The sequence below is a fragment of the Anticarsia gemmatalis genome, chromosome Z (assembly GCF_050436995.1).
Source record: "Anticarsia gemmatalis isolate Benzon Research Colony breed Stoneville strain chromosome Z, ilAntGemm2 primary, whole genome shotgun sequence".
Taxonomy (NCBI): Eukaryota; Metazoa; Arthropoda; class Insecta; order Lepidoptera; family Erebidae; genus Anticarsia; species Anticarsia gemmatalis.
This window is the reverse complement of record NC_134776.1, coordinates 9,680,082-9,703,000: the sequence shown is the minus strand read 5'-3', so window position 1 is coordinate 9,703,000 and position 22,919 is coordinate 9,680,082. Positions and strand designations below refer to the sequence as shown.

At 37.2% G+C, this 22,919-nt stretch overlaps 2 protein-coding genes across 4 annotated transcripts in view; one reads left to right on the top strand and one right to left on the bottom strand.

Annotated features, from left to right (window-relative positions):
- LOC142986622 (uncharacterized) overlaps positions 1-8,481 on the bottom strand; it is a 26,205-nt gene extending 17,724 nt beyond the window's left edge. The window contains exons 1-2 of one of the 3 annotated variants that reach the window (XR_012960406.1): positions 8,018-8,481; positions 3,543-4,863 (exon numbers count right to left, since the gene is read on the bottom strand). Coding sequence is in view for 2 of the 3 variants with exons in the window: in XM_076135159.1 (XP_075991274.1) it covers positions 4,467-4,502; positions 8,018-8,287 (306 nt within the window). In the remaining variant the exon portion in view is untranslated. Of the gene's footprint in view, positions 1-3,542; positions 4,864-8,017 lie in introns of those variants that run through there. The other 2 variants (XM_076135159.1, XM_076135158.1) reach the window with 2 other exon arrangements.
- On the top strand, positions 8,481-22,919 carry LOC142986620 (kunitz-type serine protease inhibitor A-like). The gene is made up of 4 exons (XM_076135156.1): positions 8,481-8,771; positions 9,366-9,557; positions 22,307-22,394; positions 22,509-22,919. The coding sequence occupies exons 1-4, from the start codon at positions 8,591-8,593 to the stop codon at positions 22,669-22,671; spliced, it is 624 nt and encodes a 207-aa protein (XP_075991271.1). The 5' UTR covers positions 8,481-8,590; the 3' UTR covers positions 22,672-22,919.

Below are 22,919 nucleotides of genomic sequence, written 5' to 3'. Positions count from 1 at the left end.
TGAGCAGCTCCCTTTAAACTTTTCCTTATGCGGGCAATATTTTCGATTTTCGAAAACATTTGGTTTGTTTCCTGATAGGCGGCGCGGAACGCCAACCAATTACTAATTTCTCCGTTAAAGACTGGTAGCTCCTGTATGTACCTCGGTGCGTCTCTGGACATTCGCACTGCCTGTGTGAGCGCCTCTGCCAATGAAGTGACGTCCGGCTGACGCGCAGGGACACCTTCTTTCCTGTGTGCTTGATTTTCTTCCTTGATAGTGTCCTGTCCTCGCCATTCCGGATCCTTCACTTCTTTGGGAAGCGTGGTCTTGTTCAGCCATTCTTCTACCCGGCTAGGTGCGTCGTCCTCTTCCTCATCCGCAACCGACGAAGGAGCGTAGTCATAGTCTTCATCCTCTGCCTCAACGCGCAGTCGCTTTAATTTAGCTTCGGCGAGCGCGAGCTTTAACGCGGCAACCTCCTCTTCAGCCTCAATAATTCGCCTTGATCGAGACCCTGTTGTACGCGACGATCTTCGTGTCTTCACTGTGCGGACAGATTTCGCGGTAGGAGCCGTAATCGTATTTATATTGGCGGTCGCTGACCCGAGTACTGTCGCGGCCGCTGACCCCGACAAGGTCGCTGACTCCGACGCGGTCGCAGTACTTAGTATCTCTGTGGCTGGTGTGAGGGCAGTAGTAGTCTCCGATGTCGCCAACTGTTCGGTTATTCTTCCTTTAAGACTTCGCGTAACCGGCATCCTTTGTTCTTGCAATGTTCCAATCCGGCGCTCGAAGTGACCAGCAATGTGGAGGACTAATATTCTTCCAATAAGAACACCGGTTGCGAAGTAATATATTTATTTTATTTTCTTCAATTTTCTTCAATGTGGACTGTATTATAAACTATTTACTATACACTGTTCATATACTTTACTATGTACGGTTTATTCACTATGTACTTTACTTTACTTTACTTATTCACGATCTTCACTTGATGAGTTTAAAACTTAAACTGCCGCTACTCGGCGCGCGTCCATATTTATATTCACAAACATTGCTTCTAGAATCATAGCGAAAGATCAAGCGCGCCGTGTCGCGCCGCGCGATGTTCTAGAGATTTTCCGTCTCGCTCGCGCATACGCGTTTTACCAATACGTCTTTCTTATTCTTGTACTTTCGGGAACGATCGGCGTGTTTAATCGAAGGATCGCCGGCGCTCGGTGTTTCGCGATTGTTCCTTCGTATGATTCTTATTAACTGGAAGGTTCTAATAATAATATTCGTGTTTCTACAAAGTTCTATGTAAACAAAAGGTTGTTAATGATATTTCTAAATAATGAATTTGACATAAACGTATAAAGTAAGAATTTAAATGTTAATTATTATCAAAAATATGCTAATATTAATATATATAATGTAAACAATGTGCAATCTAATTTTTACGTATTACTTTATGCGTTTATGTGCCTAATTTACTATTTACAAATGTGTTTTATGCGTTCATCGTGCACAAATAACTTAATTTTTTTTTCTTCTGTTGTTAGCGTGTTGACATTGTGACTATTTTTTATTTAATTCTATATGGCATAACAAATAATAAATCTAAAATCTAATAGCACTTTTTATTTTAAATCGTAGCAATTGTCACCCCCCTCCCCCCCCTTCCGGTGACAACTGAGAAACATACTTCCCATTTGTCCCCTCTAGTCAGCTTTCAAAGGGAACAGTCGGCACGAATTGTCACCCCGGTGACAACTGGGAAGACAATTCCCAGCAGTCACTCCGGGGGACAGGTCTAGAGGGCAGTGGCGAAGGCTCCATACAACTCGATTCCTATCGGCTTCCCTTTCTGGACAGACTTAATATTAGTGTTAAATTAATTGTTTACTATTGCCAAATAAAACACAATTAATTAATAATCACCAATATTTAAACCAAAATCTTTAACTAGAATCATTAATCTAATCGAAACAGTACGAAAACGCCTACCCTTCAAAAATTACGCTCCGCTAAAAACGCAACGTGAAGTAATAATAATGAAATAAGCCGGAGGCGCTGATCGAGAATCGCGTACATTAAAAACTATGGCGGCGATGTCGCTTACGACCTTTTGGATCGCGCTTCGCACCGCGCTGCATAGTGGCGAGCAAGCCGGAGGAAGAGCGGGTTGCCTCGTGCTACAGCGCTCGCGCCGCGGCGGACACATGATCTTACGCATGTTTCTGTCGCGGTGCGAGCCGCGTGCAAGAGCGAGATGGAGAATATAAGCTAAGCATCCTGCTTAAGTATTAGTTGAACGTGTTTGCCCAGTTTGACATTAGGTCATGTTTGTTTACTGTTTACGTCTTTCGCGCGCTCTATAACAAATTAGAATATTTGTGTTTATTACTACATTATTCCTTAATAATTGTGTTTGTGCATAATTGTGAATGTATCAGTATATTAAACAGTAATTGTTTTGCATGTTTCTATTAGAGTAAATTTTCATTTTGTCAGATTTATAGGTTAAACTCATTACAATAAAAGTGTTCTGCATTTATCCATAATGTGTTTGATATTTTATTGTTGATGAATACATTCTAAATTGCTTGTATAATAAGTTATTAAACAACCAGTGCGAGACAATCATCAATCGTTCGATATACCTACGTTATCTTAAATAGGTGTTACTACTGAAGACGTAACTAAATACAAAACAAGCATGATTAGGTAGCACATGGTAAGTACCTATGTATTATTAGTCTGTAGAGAGAAATAAGATACTGTAGTCGAATGTAGATAATACTCTCATATTGTATTATGCAGTAATACGCTACTTTTACGTCGGTATTCTTACGATGTACATAATATGTAGGTACTATACCTAGACAATGACTTATAGCTCCGGCTTACCTTTTGTAAAAAATGACCCTTCGCCACTGCTAGAGGGGACTACTGGGAATAATCGTAAAGTTTTACAAAGTTCTTTTTTTGTCTTATTCATTGCAATAAATAATTCATTTTCAATATTACTTGCCTCACATGTATGACGCGACTGCCGTAAAATGCTTGTTACAGTTGCATCGGTCGTTATAGACCCCGTGCACATCGATCTTTTTACACACCGCCATAATATACCGCGATTCTTGTTTCGCCGAGAATTTTCCTTTGTTCCCGTTGAGTCACACCAATTTGTGTTACACTGTTACCCATTGGGAAAAAAAGTACCGATTAGTAACACTGTGACTCAATGCCACGGTTTTTTCGTTTATTCCATCTAGTCCTACCAGTAGTTCGATAGTCGAACTGTTTGGACGTTTTTATTCCAATTTGTTATACTGACGGATCGAACTATTTGGAAACGCGGATTTTATTCCAAATAGAGTTATTGTGAATATAATGGTACAGTCATGTAGAAAGAGGAAATTGACTATTTTTTTATTTCTTATCAGTAATAGGGTTACATATCGGGAACAAAATGTCCCAAAGAGTTACAGTACTTTGTTTAATTAAATGAAACCATTGAAATCCATAATCAATTTTTAATAAATATGACCATTTAGAATGATTTTAGGGTGAAACTTGAAATCGTGCGTATTCAGTTGAGTCCCCTGTCATATATTTACGATATATATGGAAATATATAATTATATTGAATATAATATCAACTTATAATCAACTGAATACGCGCTATTTCAAGATTCACCCTTTAATGTCACAGAATATACAAATTATAGGTAGGTACATACCTAACATTTAGAATGATTTCAGGGTGAAACTTGAAATCGTGCGTATTCAGTTGATTCCCCTGTCAGATATTTACGATATATATGTAAATATATATATTGAATATAATATCAACTTATAATCAACTGAATACGCGCCATTTAAATTTTCACCCATTAATGTCACTGAAATTACAAATAATAGGTACATAAACAATGTAACACAAAATTAATTAGCATATCACAATCAATCTTAATACTTAATGAAATAATTGAAATAGTTCTGAACTTTAATCGTAAATTGATATTTATTAATGCCGCAAAATCTCTAGAACCAACTGGCCAACTGTCACAGAACCTTCTATTAATTCGAGCTGTGCTTCTTGTATAAACTCATCATTGAGTACAGTGTTCCGAACCCGTTTTCTTTTTGGTGCCACATTATTTCTCTTTTGTATATTACGCTCAGTATAAAGAGAGGAATCTTCTTTAAGTACGTGCAATAGTTGCATCAAGTTCGGTGATTTTTTTCCAACAGCTTTATTTAATTTATTATGCCACCCTTCCAAAAAGTTTGTAGTTCGATGAGTATCTCCATATATAATACACACCACACTTTTATAAAATCATCGAGTAACCATTGTTTCTCCATGTATTTGATGAACTTTTTGATCTGTATATCTTCGCCAGCCATACCGTATCTCTGATAAATGTAAGCCCATCCCTCTAAATTTTTTTCTTCGGGCAGCAATGGTAAAACAGCACAGAGCCCTACCAGTTTTAGACAGCAATTTTTGGCAGGAAATAACAGTCGCACTTTGAAAGAAAAAAAATACATTTAGATGACAGTTTTTTTTTGAAATGGGTTCCTATTTAACAAACATATAATCTACTTTTAATTTCCTTAAAAATTACAACCTGTGTGACCACTGTTTTCTCACAAATCGAACGAATATTTCGTTCCTGGTTTCGTCCCTAATCCCTATTCACCCCTGCATCCCTATTCAGCCACTTTTACCGGTACCTATACCAGGGGGGTTCCATTCCGCAGAGTAGGTATGATTGGCCGCCGGGCCGCATATGCGGCCTATCTCAGTAGGTTTCCACTCGGCGATCTCGCTGGCCACGTCGCGCGATTTAGTGCCAGCTACACTTATCTATTTTCATATTCTGTTTTCTGTTTAAATAAAAATAAAAGTCCACTAAACAACAAAAATCCCGTAAAAAAGCTAAAAGATTATGTAGTGTTTATGGGTGCATGAACAAAGACAATTCGGAATCGAAAATATCATAATAATATAATAAATATATAAATATCATTTTTTAATATCGTCGCCGCGTCGGCGCAATCCACGGAATACCTATTAAAAAAGTGGCGGCGGCCAATCGTTCGTTCTATTCGCTTCTTTGATTTTACCTATAGTATAGTTATGTAGATACCTATATTTATTTAATGGCCAGACAGCAATACAATTATAATTTTATTTTATAATGGTTAATGGGTTTTTCAGACACTATTAGGAACAGATTAACATGTTTTGAAGTATTGTATTTGCATAGGTACACACTGTTCTCTTTATTGATTTATTTTAATATTTATATCGACTAGTGATAACCCTGTGTTCCGGCGGTGGAACCGGAGACGCGCGGCGATACCCAATGGAGTATGAACGCTCGCGCAGCGCGATAAGTTTCAATTTCGTGTGGCGGTCGTTAGTAGTCGTTTATAGTATATTTTTTTATGCCTAAACTTCACTTTTGTTCAGAAGTGGACCTTCTGTACGGTAGTACTATTACTTATTCTGTGCCTATACTATGATGATGGAGGAAGAAAACCCAGAGAACCCACACCCCTCCGTCACATCATATTATCAATTATGAACCCCCGTACGACGATACGTACGACATATATATGTCACTGTAAAAGCCCGAACGGTGGTAAATTCTAAGATTTTCCGGTATAACCTAAGATTTACCAACTCGCAATGGTAAAAGTCCGAACAATTCTTTTATTTCGAACTTTTACCTATATTCACTTGATAATGTCGAGATGTCGCCGGAGCGAATCAACAAAATAGTAGAAAAAGCACAAAAAGTTACAGTGAGATCTAAATCTCAGACTACTAGATTGTACAGCTGAGTATCAATCTGCGAATACTGTGGTCCCCACACTAGGTATACCTGTATTACCTGTATCGTGTGGACCCAGCTTCTTATGTAAGACAAATGAAACATAATTATGAGTAGCCGTGTGGAAAGTAACATACTCATGCACACAGCTACATATATTACATATGACTATAATCAGCATGTAGTTAGGCATAATTATTAAAATTGGTATTATTATTTATATTAACATTTATATTTATGTAGCTTATATGTATGGTTTATAATTTTTGAGTGTAATTTAATATACCTACCTATTTAATACTGTGTGCACCGCTCAAATCCATACTAATATTATAAATGCGAAAGTAACTCTGTCTGTCTGTCTGTCTGTCTGTCTGTCTGTCTGTCTGTCTGTCTGTCTGCTACTCAATCACACCTAAACTACTGAACCAATTTGCATGAAATTTGGTATGGAGATATTTTGAAACCCGAGAAAGGACATAGGCTACTTTTTACCCCGGGAAAATGACGCATTTCCCGGAAAAATTCAGGTGGCGAACGAAGTCCCGAATTATCAATATTATAATGACATTGAAATAACAAAATTCCGTTGTCATGGCAACTGTTTTAATGGCGGATATGCCTTAGCGCGACTTCGTTGTATTATGAGATATAATTGATATAAATAATTTTGCGATATTTTTCGTATAAAATTTTTATAACAACCTCATGTCTGTACATTATAGATATTAAAGATGGGGGATGTTCATACAACCAATAGAAGCCAAAAATATGATTTTTTTTTTGTCTGTCTGTCTGTTCGTTGTTTTCTTTTCACGCAAAAGCAACTGGACGGATTTTGATCAAACATATTTAATTATATAGCTACTAGCTGACCCGTGCAACTTCGTTTGCGTCACATAAGAGAGAATGGGTCAGAATTTTCCACGTTTTTGTAACACTTTTTACTGTTACTCTGGTCCTATTGGTCGTAGCGTGATGATATAAAATATGCTTTTTTTTTCACGAAAAATATTCTCAAAATCCATACTAATATTATAAATGCGAAAGTAACTCTGTCTGTCTGTCTGTCTGTCTGTCTGCTACTCAATCACGCCTAAACTACTGAACCAATTTGCATGAAATTTGGTATGGAGATATTTTGATACCCGAGAAAGGACATAGGCTACTTTTTACCCCGGGAAAATGACGCATTTCCCGGGAAAATTCAATTCAAATTCGAAGTCGCGAATAATCAATATTATAATGACATTGAATTAACAAAATTTCGTTGTCATGGCAACTGTTTTAATGGCGGATATGCCTTAGCGCGACTTCGTTATATTAAGAGATATAAATAATTTTGAGAATATTTTTCGTGAAAATAAGCATATTTTATATCATCACGCTACGACCAATAGGAGCAGAGTAACAGTAAAAAGTGTTACAAAAACGTGGAAAATTTTGACCCATTCTCTCTTATGAGACGCAAGCGAAGTTGCGCGGGTCAGCTAGTTAACTATAAAGGAACGATCGTCACAGTAAAAGAACGAGTATTAAAAGAAAATACATATTGTAGCAGTAGAGAATTAAACAATGATTCCGACTTGAATATATTTATTATAATCTTAAAGCCCTTCTCCCATTACGATACGCCCGCGCGACTCTAGTCTCGGAGACTAGTCGCCACGAAGTATCTCACATACATTTGTATGGAGACTACCAGTATCGTAATGTAGAGTCGCCACGGCTGCCGCGGACGCTGTCGGCTGCCGCGGCACGCGTGCGGCTACCGCGGCAGCCGTACTCATAACGCAGTAGCGGTACAGCTCCGACGGACGCGTTCGGCTGCCGAGGCACACGTTCGGCTGACACGGCACGCGTACGGCTCCGTTCCGAGGCGGCGCGACGCTAGCCGGTTGGTCTGAATCGTACCTTTCACGACGCACAGCTGACCGGCTCCGAACGGACCCGACGGCAGCCGATTGGATGCTGACGGCGCCGTTCGGAGCCGGTCGGGGCCGGTCGGCCGTCGCGACAGCCGAATGCATTCTGCGACAGGTCGCGACGCGTCGCGGGATGCCGACGGAGATAGCTATGCGTAAGTTGCTTGCAAATATGAACTGTAATTACTGTTGATTCATTTCAATGTTCTTTACCGCATTGTAAAATGCCGCCCGGCCCGGCCCGACCCGACGCGAGCCGGTTGGTCTGAATCGTACCTTAGTAGTGGTCGTTCCAATAGGGAAGCAACGCGAGGCGAGACAGACTCTCCCGTAGAACTTGGCCGCGCGTCTTGTATCTACAGCGCGGCAGTCTTGGGGCGAAGTCGGTAGCCGCTCGGGAATGTCCGAGAGCAACGGAGACAGGCGGCGTACGATACCGTAGCACCGCCGAAAGGAGTCTTCTGTGAGCACTGAGCAGCGGTCGTTCTGATGCGAAAGCAACGCGAGCCCGGGAAAGGCTCCCCGTTGTACTGGGCCGTGCCCCATTTATACTAAAACGCGGCATCCTTCTGGCGTAGTCGGCAGTCGCTCGGGAAGGTCCGTGAGCAGCGGGGACGCAAACCTTAGCGACGTACTGGCCACGCATGGAAATAATATAATATGTGCTACAATATTATATTATAAGAAATGTTTTGATTTTATTATTATATTTGTTTCAAATCAAAAATAACTTCGCAACAACAAATTGTTATAACTGTGAAATCTATCATAAAATTTATAGCGTGATTTGGTTAAGAAATATAAATACAATTTTTTATCAACTTTTTCTTTGGAAAGTCATGGTTGACAATGTTTAATCGGGGACAAAACAGATACATTTTTTACCATTTTTTATTTCTCATAGTAGCTATCGTCGTTGCAAAGAATTCCATGAGAAACAGATTTCGTCTCAAAGAACAAACTTCAAATACTCGAGCATTACGGCTAACTACTAAAGTTTGTATACAAATAGACGCAGACTCCATCCGAGGTATTCTTTTTAAAATTATTATAGTAACCCAATAACGTCCTTATTCTTTGTACCGTGTTTCACCGCGTAATCACCACTGAAGCCGATATTTGCGGACGGAGTTTCGATGTCTTCTTGCCTATTTCATTGGGGCCCTTGGTGGCCTTGGGCGTTTTGGAAGGTTGGCTGTTTTTTCCGACGAGCAGCCACTCGCTTGTTGCCAACGGTTTTAACAGTGTTGGGCTTAATGCCTTGCTTCCTTCCTGCCTTGCCATGGTGGTTTGGAGAATTAAGGCCTTATGCTCTGTAGCCGGCGCACTGAATCGGGAGCCGGGTAAGCGGTATAGCTTTACTTCGTTTCTTGAATTTCTTGGGATAGTTTAAAATAAATTTACTGGTCTATCTTATGCTCCATGGATAATAAACTCTTTATATAAACGGTGCATGTAGTAGTAGTGCAAGGAAACAACAAAATGCTAAAGGGTTTAAGTACTAACAGATAATCGTGTTTCTTTTTATCTTGGCCGGCACTTTCAAATTTGAACCAAAATGGGTCCTTTATATAAACCTAAAGGAACATTTAGATAGATAATTATTTCGTCTTATAAATTACAGCTAAACATAAATCTTGCTTTCTACGGCCGGACACTGGACCTTGTAGAGCCGATATTATACAATGGTACTTTGATGCAATGCGCAAGAACTGTTATCGTTTCTTTTGGGGTGGTTGCCAAGGAAACGGTAACAAATTTGAGGATAGACGCTCCTGTATGGACTATTGTGCTTCAAACACTACAATGAATACGTGTAAGTTTGTTTTTTATCGATTGAAAATATGAGTTTACTAAGAGAGATATATTTTATTTTAGTAGGAATTTCATGTTATGTCTATCAACTCGGTGATACTTCATTCTTTTTAACTTACACAGTTAGTAGGACTTTTTGACTGAGTAAGACTCACGGATATTTAGTTAATTTCGCCTACTTCAAGACCCCACATTTGAAATAATAGTAATTGTTGTAGGGTATCCAATAAAACAAGGAAGTAGAGTTTAATAATTATGTTCATAATTTTGTTCCTACAAATACACGTTATGTGTGTATTAGAAATAATTATCACTTGCTCTAACGGTGAAGGAAAACATCGTGAGAAAACCTTGCATTCCTATGCCTAAAATTAGTTTAATACATTTAATGAGGGCATGCAAAGTCCCCAACCCGCACTTGGCCAGCGTGGTGGACTCAAGGGCTAACCATTTCCCCTAGTTTGGGAGGAGACCCTTGCCCTGCAGTGGGACAGTAATGGGTAAAAAAATAAATAAGTACACTTTTGGAGTTTACATAGAACTTGGCACCCATTTAGATCTTCATATTTTTGCGGCAAAGCCCACAACAGCCCTGCATAGTTTTTGTATTATACTTGGTTCTCCTTTTTTACACTTATGTTGTGAGATCATTACTGTTGTAAAGAAAACTAGGCACGTATTGAGATCCGATGTTTTTTTCTGTTTCCGCTGCATAGTTTTCTTTTTTGTACAGTCAGCATCATAAACATATTGTGTAACAGAGTCCTCAATAATATGTTACTGCAAAAGTTTCAATTTTATCTTAGCATCTAAAGTACTCAAATTAATCTCAACTGTCAAAAAGTCATAAATATCTGCGTATCGAAAGTTACCAATTACATGTTACGGTTTAAGGTAGTCTTTTTTATCTTAGCTGCCAAACTTTTTACTGGTATCTAAGCACCTAAAGTAGTCATAAATACCTTCGCTTCATGGTACAGTCAGCTTCTTATATAAAGTGACAGATAACATATCCAGTTATAAAGGGACTCCTAAAGTGATCAATAATAATAATACAACCAAAGTCATCTAATTATGTAAGTCATTCATCTTGCACAATGACATCGGAACATGGACATCGTCAAATATATGAGTTTGTTCAAAGTGCCATAATCATAGTAACAAACACGGCGCCAATGGTTTCTAAGCATCCAAAGTATTCAAAAATATGGAACAAACATTAGGTACATGAAAATGAACTATGTCACTATGCATGTCTGATTGGTGTCTGGGCATTAGAGTGTCCGCCGTACGTAAGGTCACCGGGTCGTATCCCGGGAATCTTACTTGTTTAATAAGTATTTTTTTTAATGTCTATTTGACTTAAAAGCTAAATTATGCTCGCCAATTACCCACGATCCTGAAATAAGAGATGAGACCTAAACAACCTTCTAAAAATGTACCTAAGTGATTTGAACTCTTCCTGCACTCTACGTATCAATCACAATATTCGATTCGATGAGACCTAAACAGCCTTCTTCTAAATGTATGTGATTTAAACTCTTCCTGCATTCTACGTATCATCACATAATTCCAGGTCAAAATAATAACTCGTAAAATAACAAGGTTTTACTTCAATTGAAATGGTTGTTTATTATCTTAAAATATATAAAAATATCAAAAACGTGTATATCCACCTTCAGCAATAATAACATCGCTAAGTCGCTGACGCATGGATTGCACTGCGTTAAAACAAAATCTGTCTCCCCTTAACGACTCCCATACATTTTCAACGTGTCTCCTCAAGTTTTCCGTACTTCTTATCGTAGTATTATCCCATAGTTGAATCATTTTACCCCACAAGTTTTCTATTGGGTTTAAGTCAGGACTACGTGCAGGAAAAATTATTCGTTCCAAATCTCTTGTTTCATTTAAATAATTTGATACTACCCTGGAATTATGAACAGAACTGTTGTCCTGTATGAAACAGATTCTTTCGTTTGGATAAAATACTCAGGCCGTGGGCAACAAAACATCATTAAGGATATCTTTATATCTTTGGCCATTAAGTCTGCCGCCAACCTCGACTAATTCTCCCGGACCGCTTTGGGACATCCAACCCCAGAATCCGAGTGTGATACGTCCACTCCTGTTACCAGGTAACACATTTCTTTCTTCGTATCTGGTGTTGTTTAACCTCCATAAAGATAGACGACCACGAGCAGTAGAACAAAATACTTTTTCGTCTACAAAAACGACATTTTCAAAATTAAAATCTAAATAACGTCGTGCGAACTCTAATCTTTGTGCTTTGTGCCTCGGCGTAAGTGCAGGTTTCTTGGCGGGTATTCTATTATGTAAACCTTTCTCGTGTAATCGTCTCCTTATTGTGGTCTGTGATACTTGAAACTCAAATGCCAAATTACGCGTGTTTAAAAAACGATCGCTTCGAGCTTTCTGCACTATTCGCGTATCTTGATCAGTGTTTGTCCGGCGTGGACGACCAGTTGTTACATGGTAACGGAGAATACCCTCTGTATTCCATCTATCCGTCCATCGATAAACCGTGTTCCTCTGTAAGAAAGAAACTGAATTATTATAACATGAAAGAATTTATGCAGTACAAAATACAAAAAAATAAAATAACATACAATATAAAGAGAAGTCAACTTACGGATATTCCAAGTTCGTTCGCAATGTCTGTTACAGAAACACCTTCTTGTTGCAAGTGAATGATTTTGTGTTTCATTCCATCATTAATTCGAAATGAGGCCATGTTTTTCCAATTAAATTGTAATAATTACTTTATTATATTAATTTATTTGCATTTATATGAATGACACATGACATTGATATGTAAACAATGATGTACATTATCTATGAAATCTTTCGAGTATTTATGCAAATTAGTATTAATTACTCTTTGATATCTAACGCGAATTATAAATCATGAAAATATGATAAAATTGAGGATAGAATAAACAAAACACATGCCAATGACGTCACGTTCATAATGAAAGGAACAACCAATGCTTTATCTCATTCATTTTGTTTTTAAATTTCAAAAGGTACCTTAAATATTCAGCGATAGAGTTCATTTTCATGTAGTGTTCCATATTTTTGAATACTTTGGATGCTTAGAAACCATTGGCGCCGTGTTTGTTACTATGATTATGGCACTTTGAACAAACTCATATATTTGACGATGTCCATGTTCCGATATCATTGTGCAAGATGAATGACTTACATAATTAGATGACTTTGGTTGTATTATTATTATTGATCACTTTAGGAGTCCCTTTATAACTGGATATGTTATCTGTTACTTTATATAAGAAGCTGACTGTATAAGCAATCTAAAGTACATTACCATAAGGCTTATTTTTATTCTAGCATGACTATTCTGACACACGAAATAAAGCTATATGTAGGCTCCTACAAAAGGCGTGTTCAGATGAGCGATTTACACGCGCAAATTGCAGCCAATCAAACTCGTAAATAATTTAATTGTTATGATTTATTTGCTCACCTGATTTCGCTCTATCTATATAAAAATGTTAAATAATAAAATTAGTTAAAAAGTCCATCATCATATTATCAGCCATAGGGCGTCCACTGCTGAACATAGGCCTCTTCTAATGATTTCTACATTGACCGGCTAGAAGCGGACAGCATCCAGCGAGTTCCCGCGGCCTTGTGAATACAAGGTCGGCTGTTCATCTCACGGGTAGACTCCCTACGCTTAGCTTGCCAGTGCGTAGTCTCCACCCATCGGCCGTCGGTTCTCCGCGCTATGTGACCCGCACACTGCCATTTCAACTTGCTAGCTTGTTAGACTATGTTGGTGACCAGTATTGTCCTGCGGATCTCCTCACTTCTGATTGGATCTTATTGTATAATTCATGATTAACTTAGTTTTTAAAAATCAATCAATCAAATAAAAATCAATCTAAATATAGTATACCATACAAAGTAACTTCCACTTTTTAAATATTTTACATATTTTTTTAGGGTTTTAGATATATGTAGAAAAATAAAAGGCAAAAGATAAGTAGGTATTGTGTTATATTTTTCTTAAAACAAAATACATTAAGTATTTACATTTATAATCTTGTGTGCCCTCCGTCAGCATTAATAACGTCAAGAAGACGTTGCCGCATCGACCGAACTACATTAAAACAAAAATTGCTCCCTCTCAAAGAATCCCAAATCTGTTGAACATGCGTACGCAATGCTGCAGTAGTACGCGGTTGTTCTCGATCCCACATCTGGACCATCTTGCCCCATACATTTTCAATAGGGTTCAAGTCGGGGCTCTTGGGCGGTAGTTTTATAAGATTGATATCATTGTTGCTTTCAATGTACTCATTAACTACCCTTGCGTTGTGGATTGAGCACCCGTCTTGTATGAAGCTGATCGGTTGATCATCATCATATACTTTTACATGTATCTAACCTGGCGGTTGGATACAAGACCTCCTGAAGAATATCCCTGTACCGCTGCCCATTTAAACGCCCCCCCTATTTCGACTAACTCTCCGGGTCCGGCTGCAGAGATCCAGCCCCAGAAGCCTAGGCTAATGCGGCCACTTCTGTTATTGGGCCGAATATGTTCTTCCATGTATCGTGTGTTATTAACCGCCTTAAGGACACACGCCCATGATCTGAGGAGGAGAACACTTTCTCTCATCTACGAAAGCAATACGCGAAAAATCAAAGTTTAAATATTGTAACGCGAATTGCAGACGTAAATGTTTGCGCCTGGCTGTTAACTGGGGCTTTTTAGCAGGAATACGATGCTTCAAACCCGCTTCGTGTAATCTCCGCCTTATTGTACTTTGAGACACTTGATTTGCGACTGCCATTTCGGCCGTTTTTATGAAACGGTCTTGTCGGGCTGTGTTTACAATGGTGGAATCTTGCGCAGAGCTAGTTTTTCGAGGGCGTCTGTAAGAAACGTGTCTAACTGGATTAGTCGACAAATGTCAGATACTAGAAATGCCAGACGAGTTTAAAACGCCAGTTTCTATGATTGCCAGATTCTAGAATTGACAGATTCTACAAATGACAGATTCTAGAAAAGCCAGTTTCTAATAATGCCAAATTCTATAAATGCCAGATTCTACTAATGTCAGAATATATATCAATGCCAATAACTTTTATTTTGGTTCAAGGATGATAAAAAAACAGTATTTGTGAAATCATTTATTAAACAAAACAAGACAATGAACAGTATGTCTCCTGCTGTTCGCCACCTTTCAATCCACAATCTGACAGTATTAGTCTAAAATTTAAAAAAGTCGTTAATAAATATCAATTTGGACTACTACTGCACAACAATGATAAAAATTACTGGTTATTACAAAAATCACACATCTCCTTTGAGTAGCCATGCCTGCGAATAACTATATTGCAAATAATTACGCATTTTTAACTTACACTTATGCCAAGTTCATCCGATATATCGGTATTGCTGACACCTTCCCGATGTAAATTTACTATTCGGTGTTTTATTTGTTCTGTGAAATGGTAAGGAGCCATGAATGTGCTAATTATAATATAATTTATAATTGTAATTATTTCAAATACAATTAAATCAGTGACAGATAACAAACGCGTATAGTCTATGTTAATAAACTCCAAGGAGATAGTCGTTACCTATGTAATCTCTACTACTGGAAAATAATTATTGATAATCTAAAGAGTTTTGAAGCGAAGCTGTGAGTCACTGTTCAAGTTATAAGTATATTAATATTTAATAATAGACAAAAATAAGTTTGTTTGACGATTGATACTTTCGTAGAAAATAAATACACTGAGGAAAAAAATATATACAGGGTGTCCCAAAACTCAACGATAATCCGAGACAGGATGAAAGGCCAAGTCATACCGGCTATAGGAAAAATAAAAAAAAAAATTCCATATCACTTAGTTCAGCAATAATAGACACTTTTCAAAAAATTTGAAAATCCACACCCTTGGTCGCATTTTCAAGTCTTGTGATCACCAATGTCACAATTTCGCTGTGTTTTTTTGAATTTCGTGATCTTAATTAAATATGCTATTAATCGTATAACAAATTAATGCACAAAACATTGTTAATTTAATAAAAAAAGTTAAGTTTTAGTGAGTCATCTTTCTCAAAAATATCGTTAGTCAACTTTGACGCTTCATACTGAAAAAAAAATGTACTACACTACCCTTGGCAAGTTATTTCAAAAGTTGGCGCATTTAATCAAGATTTCAAAATAGTATAACACTTGCCACTTTTCTTGCCATTAAAAATGTTATTTTTATTTGAACGAAGAGTACCCTCGCAAATGGATCGGACGCAGTGGTACAATTTTATGGCATCCTCGTCCCCCCGATCTAAATCTAGTAGATATTTTTTACAGGGAATGCATAAAAGAAAAAGTCTATTCAAAATCAATTCAACTTTTTTGAAAAGTGTCTATTATTGCTGAACTAAGTGATATGGAATTTTTTTTTTATTTTTCCTATAGCCGGTATGACTTGGCCTTTCATCCTGTCTCGGATTATCGTTGAGTTTTGGGACACCCTGTATATAGATAAAAAATACGAGAGTCAAACAAGTATAATTATTTTTCTGCAACAAATGGCGTATATTTCGACCAGTGTGTCGATCGAAGTCTACCCAGGCAAATTCGTACTACCTATTTATTTTGAAATATGACAAAAGTCGGTTCATTAAAAATTTAGGACTTTCTTTTAGTAATATTGTATTGTTGTCAATTACACGAACACTAAGTTGTTTACTCAATAACATTCTTATACGATATAGGCAAACAATATTATTTTTATCATTATAATATTATTTATTTCAAGTGCAAGTAATTCCGCGTGACTTACTAGCTAACATTTTCTTCCTAATAGTCCATTGAAATGTTACATGAGTTTTACATTTCTTAGAGGACGCAATTTTATTTTTGGAACATGTTGGGGGGGTCTATAAAAGCTTAACTTGAAGTTTGTGGGGTCACCACTCTTGTCCCCCGGCCGCCATCTTGGAAAAGGGGGTGGAAACACTTTTTTCGCTATATCTCGGAAACTATGCGTCTTAAAATAAAATTGTAAATCATAATTTGTAGCAAATTGCTTTGCCTACAAATATGTTGCATAACTTTTTGCCCTAAATCCACATTTAAAGAAGTTATAAGCAAAAAAGTGCATTTTTTTTTATAAAAGAATTCTTTGTTGTTATACAACTTTTTTTAACGACAGCCGCTCGGATCGATCTCTGAGGTTAAGCCACGCTTGCCGAGGTTGTTCTGTGGATGGGTGACCATCTTACTCATATCGAAATCCTCCGTGTTTCGGGAGGCACGTTAAATTGTGGGTCCCGGCAGTCATTTTCGAAGATCTTTGACAATCGTTAACAGTAGTCAGAAGCTTGAAATTCTGACAACCAGTCTTAACGAAGGGTATCGTTTTATAGCCCAGGTAACTGGGTTGTGGAGGTCAGATAGGCAGTGGCTCTCTGTAAAACACTGGAATTAAGCTGAATCTGGTGAGACTGGAAGCCGACTCCAACATGGTTTGGAAAAAAGGCTAAGCTGGTACGTCTATATACAAAAAGTAATCCTCGGACCAATCTTGTAGAGTATTTTTCGAGTTATTTTTTCCCCATATTTTTTTTCAATTTCATTAATCAGAAAATCAGTAACAGCGCTCCGAATTAGACCGGATACGGAAAGAAAATTTTTGTTAAAAAAATTTTCACTTTTTTGCTAATAACTTCTTTAACTGTGGATTTAGGGCAAAAAGTTATTAAATATATTTGTAGGCAAAGTAATTTGCTACAAATGATGCTTTTACGATTTTATTGTAAGACGCATAGTTTCCGAGATATAGCGAAAAAAGTGTTTCCACCCCCTTTTCCAAGATGGCGGCCGGGGGACAAGAGTGGCGACCCCACAAAATTCAGGTTAAGCTTCTATAAACCTCCCCTACATGTTCCAAAAATAAAATTGCGTCCTCTAAGAAATGCAATATTCGGCCCTCAAATTGTAACATTTCAATGGACTATAAAATCAAATTTTCTTTCGATATTTGACAACACTATTTAAAACAAAACACACGTCAATGACGTCATGCACGAAATGATAGAGACAGAGAGAAGGAAGAAGACGAGAGTATTGAATCAACAAATAAATAAAGAACTGTAGTGTAACGTATTAAAGTTCACTTTCCTTTAATGCGAAGATATTTATGAATACTTTGTACACTTAGATACCATTGAATAGTTTGTACGCCAACATATTGATCATTTTGACACATAACATACAATTGGAAACTATGGTTAAGATATTAACACGTTAAACGCCAGCTTGTTTTATAAGTATTTATTTTTGGGCCATGGGGGGCACCATGTAGTCGACACACAATTGTTCCGTTGGGGCCGCGGGGGACACCATATGACCGCGAGCTATAGGTAAATTCAAGCTTCGCTACAGAGCCGTGGCGCACCGATTTAAAGCTAATATGTACTGTACGTGACCCCCACGGCCCTGTAGACAAATGCACACCACTTGGTTTTTAGTAAAAAAAATGACTTAAAAAAATAGACCACATAATGTCGGGATAATGTTCTCGCCGCATAGATCAGGTACAGGCGTGATAGTGTTTTATTTAATTTCGTATAAAATAACTTGTTTTAAGTGTTATAAATAATCATTTCGTATAGTATAGTTATATATTACTATTTAGATATTGAATAAGCCAGCATCTAAAGTGTCACGATGTAAGAACATAGCTGAATTGACTGTTTTTGGGATGGTTCCTTTAATGAAACAATATATTTCTAAACTAGCTGACCCGTGTAACTTCGCTTGCGTCACATAAGAGAGAATGGGTCCGAATTTTCCACATTTTTGCAACACTTTTTACTGTTACTCTGCTCCTATTGGTTTTAGCGTGATGATATGAAATGTGCTTTTTCTTACGAAAAATATTCTCAAAATTATTTATATCTCATAATATAACGAAATCGCGCTAAGGCATATCCGCCATTAAAACAGTTGCCATGACAACGGAATTTTGTTAATTCAGTGTCGTTATAATATTGATTATTGACGACTTTGTTCGCCACCTGAATTTTCCCGGGAAATGCGTCATTTTCCCGGGGTAAAAAGTAGCCTATGTCCTTTCTCGGGTATCAAACTATCTCCATACCAAATTTCATGCAAATTGGTTCAGTAGTTTAGGCGTGATTGAGTAACAGACAGACAGACAGACAGACAGACAGAGTTACTTTCGCATTTATAATATTAGTATGGATTAGTATGGAAGTTATTCGAGTTTACATAGGTAATGTAATAATAATTAAACTTTATTTTCTTTGTAGTATTGCAGTACATGGGTATATATTATTATATAATCGATAGGTACATCCTGACTTATATCTAAATCCTCAAAAACATCCATTGTAACGATACAATTACAACAAATATACAAAATGTAAAATAGTGGCGTGATAACAACACGTGCAGTAGGTAACAACCTCAGTTGGCTAATGACACAATGCGCGAGCGCGCGGGAATCGCAACACGATGAGCGGCGGGAACGTACGAGGATGTCCGACACCTCGACCCCCGCGGCCCCCGCAAACGAACACGCGAATTATTTACTGCTGAGGCCGTGGAGGACAACTAATGAGTGACAGTAGTAATCTGGCAAAATAGAGTTACTGATTACTTTTGTTTAATATAGATTATGTTACTTACCACATTTTCTTGCCTCTTAATTAATAAAAACCTATGATCAAAATTATGTGAAAAACGATTTTTAACCTGGCTTCTTTCAGTAAATAGGTGTGGCTCATATGTTGTCCCCCATGGCGTTTAACGTGTTAATGAGCACTTCGGATGCTTACAATAATATGGCACTCTGACAGCCAATATGAAGTTGTTTTTTTGTGAATAAGATAATTTTGAATAACTTGTTACATACCATCTTTTTGCTTTTGACTGTACCGTCGTCTACCTTATCTTGAATGTTCGAGATAAGAGTGCGCAATGCCTATTCTTTACTTGAGATTTTTATTACGCTTCATGTTTTTGGTTAAATTAGCCAAGTCCGAGCCATATAGCGATCTCAGACGGTTATATTCTCCTATAAAGAACTATCGTGTGCCTTAATTTGATTAGGATCTAGAAGTCTAGTGTTTTAACTCTGGAGAGTCCAACGTAGGCCGGCCCTCTGCTGAATATTGAAATGCATATGTCGAGAACAGCGCTGTCCATATTTTTTGAGATTCGTGAATAGCGTAAGCCAAGCAAATAAGAAACTGTTCCTGGTAAATATACACATTACTTAAACTGAAACTTAGTCTTGACACGTTCTAGTTCATAAGTTTAATTAAACTGGTCAACAAAATTATAACTTTGTCGTGCCACACGGACTTTTTTGATATTTTTTAGTTAAATTGGCGATTGTAAGAAAACATCTCGTAAATCAACAGTTAACTTTTTTTATAAATGACAATGATAATCTAAGATTTTCTTGAATATTTAGCTTCTGATTGGTCCCTTTTAATTGTCCAGCAGTAATCTGCTAACATATTTAGGCTCCGTTTGCCCTGGTACCGCTTTTCCATATTAGAAATGTCCTGATGGAACCTCTCACCGTGCTCGTCGCTGACAGCCCCTAAATTGACGGGGAAAAAATCCAGGTGCGAGTCTAAAAAATGGATCTTAAGTGATGTATCTAATGATATAATAGCTCGCTAACCAACTCTCTGTAGCTGTCACTCTTGTTACCCAAAAAATTGCAACAACATTTTTAAAAGCCTTCCATGCAGATGTTTCTAAATCGCTTAATTTTTCTTCAAATCTTGAATCTTTTATCTATTAACTCCCTAATTTGTGGGCCAACAAAATACCCTCTTATCTTTGCATCACTTATTTAAGGGAATTTTACTTTTAGATACAAAAATCCACTCCCATTGCGATCCATTGCTTTCACAATTTTTTTTATTAATCCTTATTTGATACCTATGCAATGGTGGTAGAAGCACACTACTTGGCGGTACAAGGGGGGTACAATACTTAACGTTTTTTTTCCCAAGAAGTAACGATGCACGCCTAGGCCATGTTTTTTTTATATAGTGAGTAGTTCTGTCCGGGCTCTCCCATTCACATAAAAAGCACAAAACTTTGTATAACCCAGCTGAAGTCCAAGTAATAGTGCAATAACTTTAAGATCACCGCAGATTTTGAAGGAATATGGACTGTTTGTTAATTAGTTTTTTCAAGTAAAAGTTTCGTGTTTTCATAGGTTTCTTTCATATTTGCCGCATGGGCCAGAGGTACAGACGGAGGCATATTTCCATTATGCAATAAAACTGCTTTTAAACTTGCTTTCGAAGAATCAATGAATAAACGCCACTGAGAAAGATAAAAATCTATGTCCAACATTTTCATAATCTCATCTACGTTATTGCAAAACACCAAATCTCCATCCTGAGAAAAATACGTTCTGAAGTGTTGATCACGGTTTCAAAAATAGCTGACTTTTGTATTATGATGTAGCTAATTCCATTATTTTAGACGTGATCCTAATAGTTTTGACTGCTTTTTTGACAAATTTAAATCCCGAAATAATTCCTTTAAACTCAAAGTCATCGTCCTCGTCAACACATTGACCTGAAGTGGACGGTTGTGAACTGTCGTTCTCAACAGACGTAGTTGCACCTGGTATTAATTAGTTCTGGCAATTTATACAGTGAGAGACTGGTCGTAGTTAGGGTCATTTACCCTAACTTCTGTTTTTTTTTCTTACAATTTATACCTCTTATGTCTGTGAGACAAAAATAGCAATCTGAAACGTGATCTCGCTGTTCAATCCATATCATGGGTACAGCAAACGAATATTTTGCTTCCAACTTCAGCCATAACTCTCGCGAAATCTCGCAGCCCCGAATATGCTTTAGCTCGCTTGGGTTCATCGTCAAAACTAACTCAGCCCTTGCTTTCGCATTTTTCGACTGCCAAATCGCTTCATCTGCGACTTCTGCTGGCTTTGGAATGCTAACGTCTATGTAATTCCCCCCATAAATATTTTTTATTGAGATCGCCTGGACTTGAAATCGCCACGAATCATAATTCTCTCTTCCAAAATGTTCAATCCCTATCTATCGTAGACATTGTTTCTTTATATAGGCAATCAAAATAATATAACCCGTACCTGGTCGGTACTTACGTTAAATACACTATACCTACTTATCCGTCACGCAGCGTCCCATAACTATTGTTGCAGGGTTTGATGCGGTGAAATGAAGGAAAACAAATAAAAATATCCTGTGGGATTAGACGTTTTGTGTATTCACGAAAAAATCGAAGTGTTACATACATAAAAATCACTTTTGTAACTAGAACACTATATAATATGCCAGATGCAATTTACTACGTTAAATAGTTTATTTTCTGCAGTTTCAGCCCTAAGAGCTTGATTTTCCCAAAATACTTTAGTGTTTTCGGAAAATTAAATAAATAAACACCTACACTATTTAACATGTTTATTTATTTCAAACTAAAATAATATCAAATATATATTTACTGGTTTTAGCTCCAAAAATGATGAAAACTAGCATCCTCTATTTTAAATCCTCTCTTTCCCTTGTCCTTATTTTATGTTTCTCGCTTCTATAGTTTAGGCTCTACTATGATTATTATTAGTCAGTCAATCAGTTAAGACATTTCATTTTATATATTTAGCTAATTATATAATGATTTTGTATTTTTATACCTACAGTACAGGTGCCATACTTTTGCAATCTAGCGTTTGACTTCGGAACTTGTTTCGGTCATTTCAATCGTTGGGCCTGGGATAGATACGCGGGGTAAATATAAATGTACCTATATCATTTAACATAAAAAACGTATACTTAATCTAAATATTATGTTGTCTCAATAAAGCTGTCGTAAAATAAATTATTATTTAAATCTTCTTTTAGAACTTGTAAGCGTCGACTGTACTCAGGGTGCGGTGGCAATCAGAACAACTTCGAGACAAGGAATGCATGCATGAACACTTGCCTGAACCCGCCGAATAACACAATGAGCAAATCTCACATATATACAACATGCTTTCCCTTTACCATTGGGAATCTCCGTTAAAATAATGAGCAAATGGAGATTTCAACTCTGGATCTACAAAAAACTTACCAGCATTAAAAAAAATGTTCTCGATCTCTTTTACTATCAAGGTAATTTATAGAATCGTGAAGATGAATCTTTATGTGTACTACAATCTTTGTTCAATTACAGTTTTGTCAAGTTGTGTGCTACAAAAATATAACGTGTGTTTTACAAAAATGTAGACTTACTTAATAAAATTACTATTGTTGACCGAACTTTAAAGAACT

Coding starts and splice junctions, on each gene's coding strand:
- LOC142986620 (XM_076135156.1), top strand. CDS start 8,591: ATGTTTAATCGGGGACAAAACAGATACATTTTTTACCATTTTTTATTT. Junction 9,558..22,306: donor AAACACTACAATGAATACGT/GTAAGTTTGTTT, acceptor TTATACCTACAG/TACAGGTGCCATACTTTTGC. Junction 22,395..22,508: donor GCCTGGGATAGATACGCGGG/GTAAATATAAAT, acceptor ATCTTCTTTTAG/AACTTGTAAGCGTCGACTGT.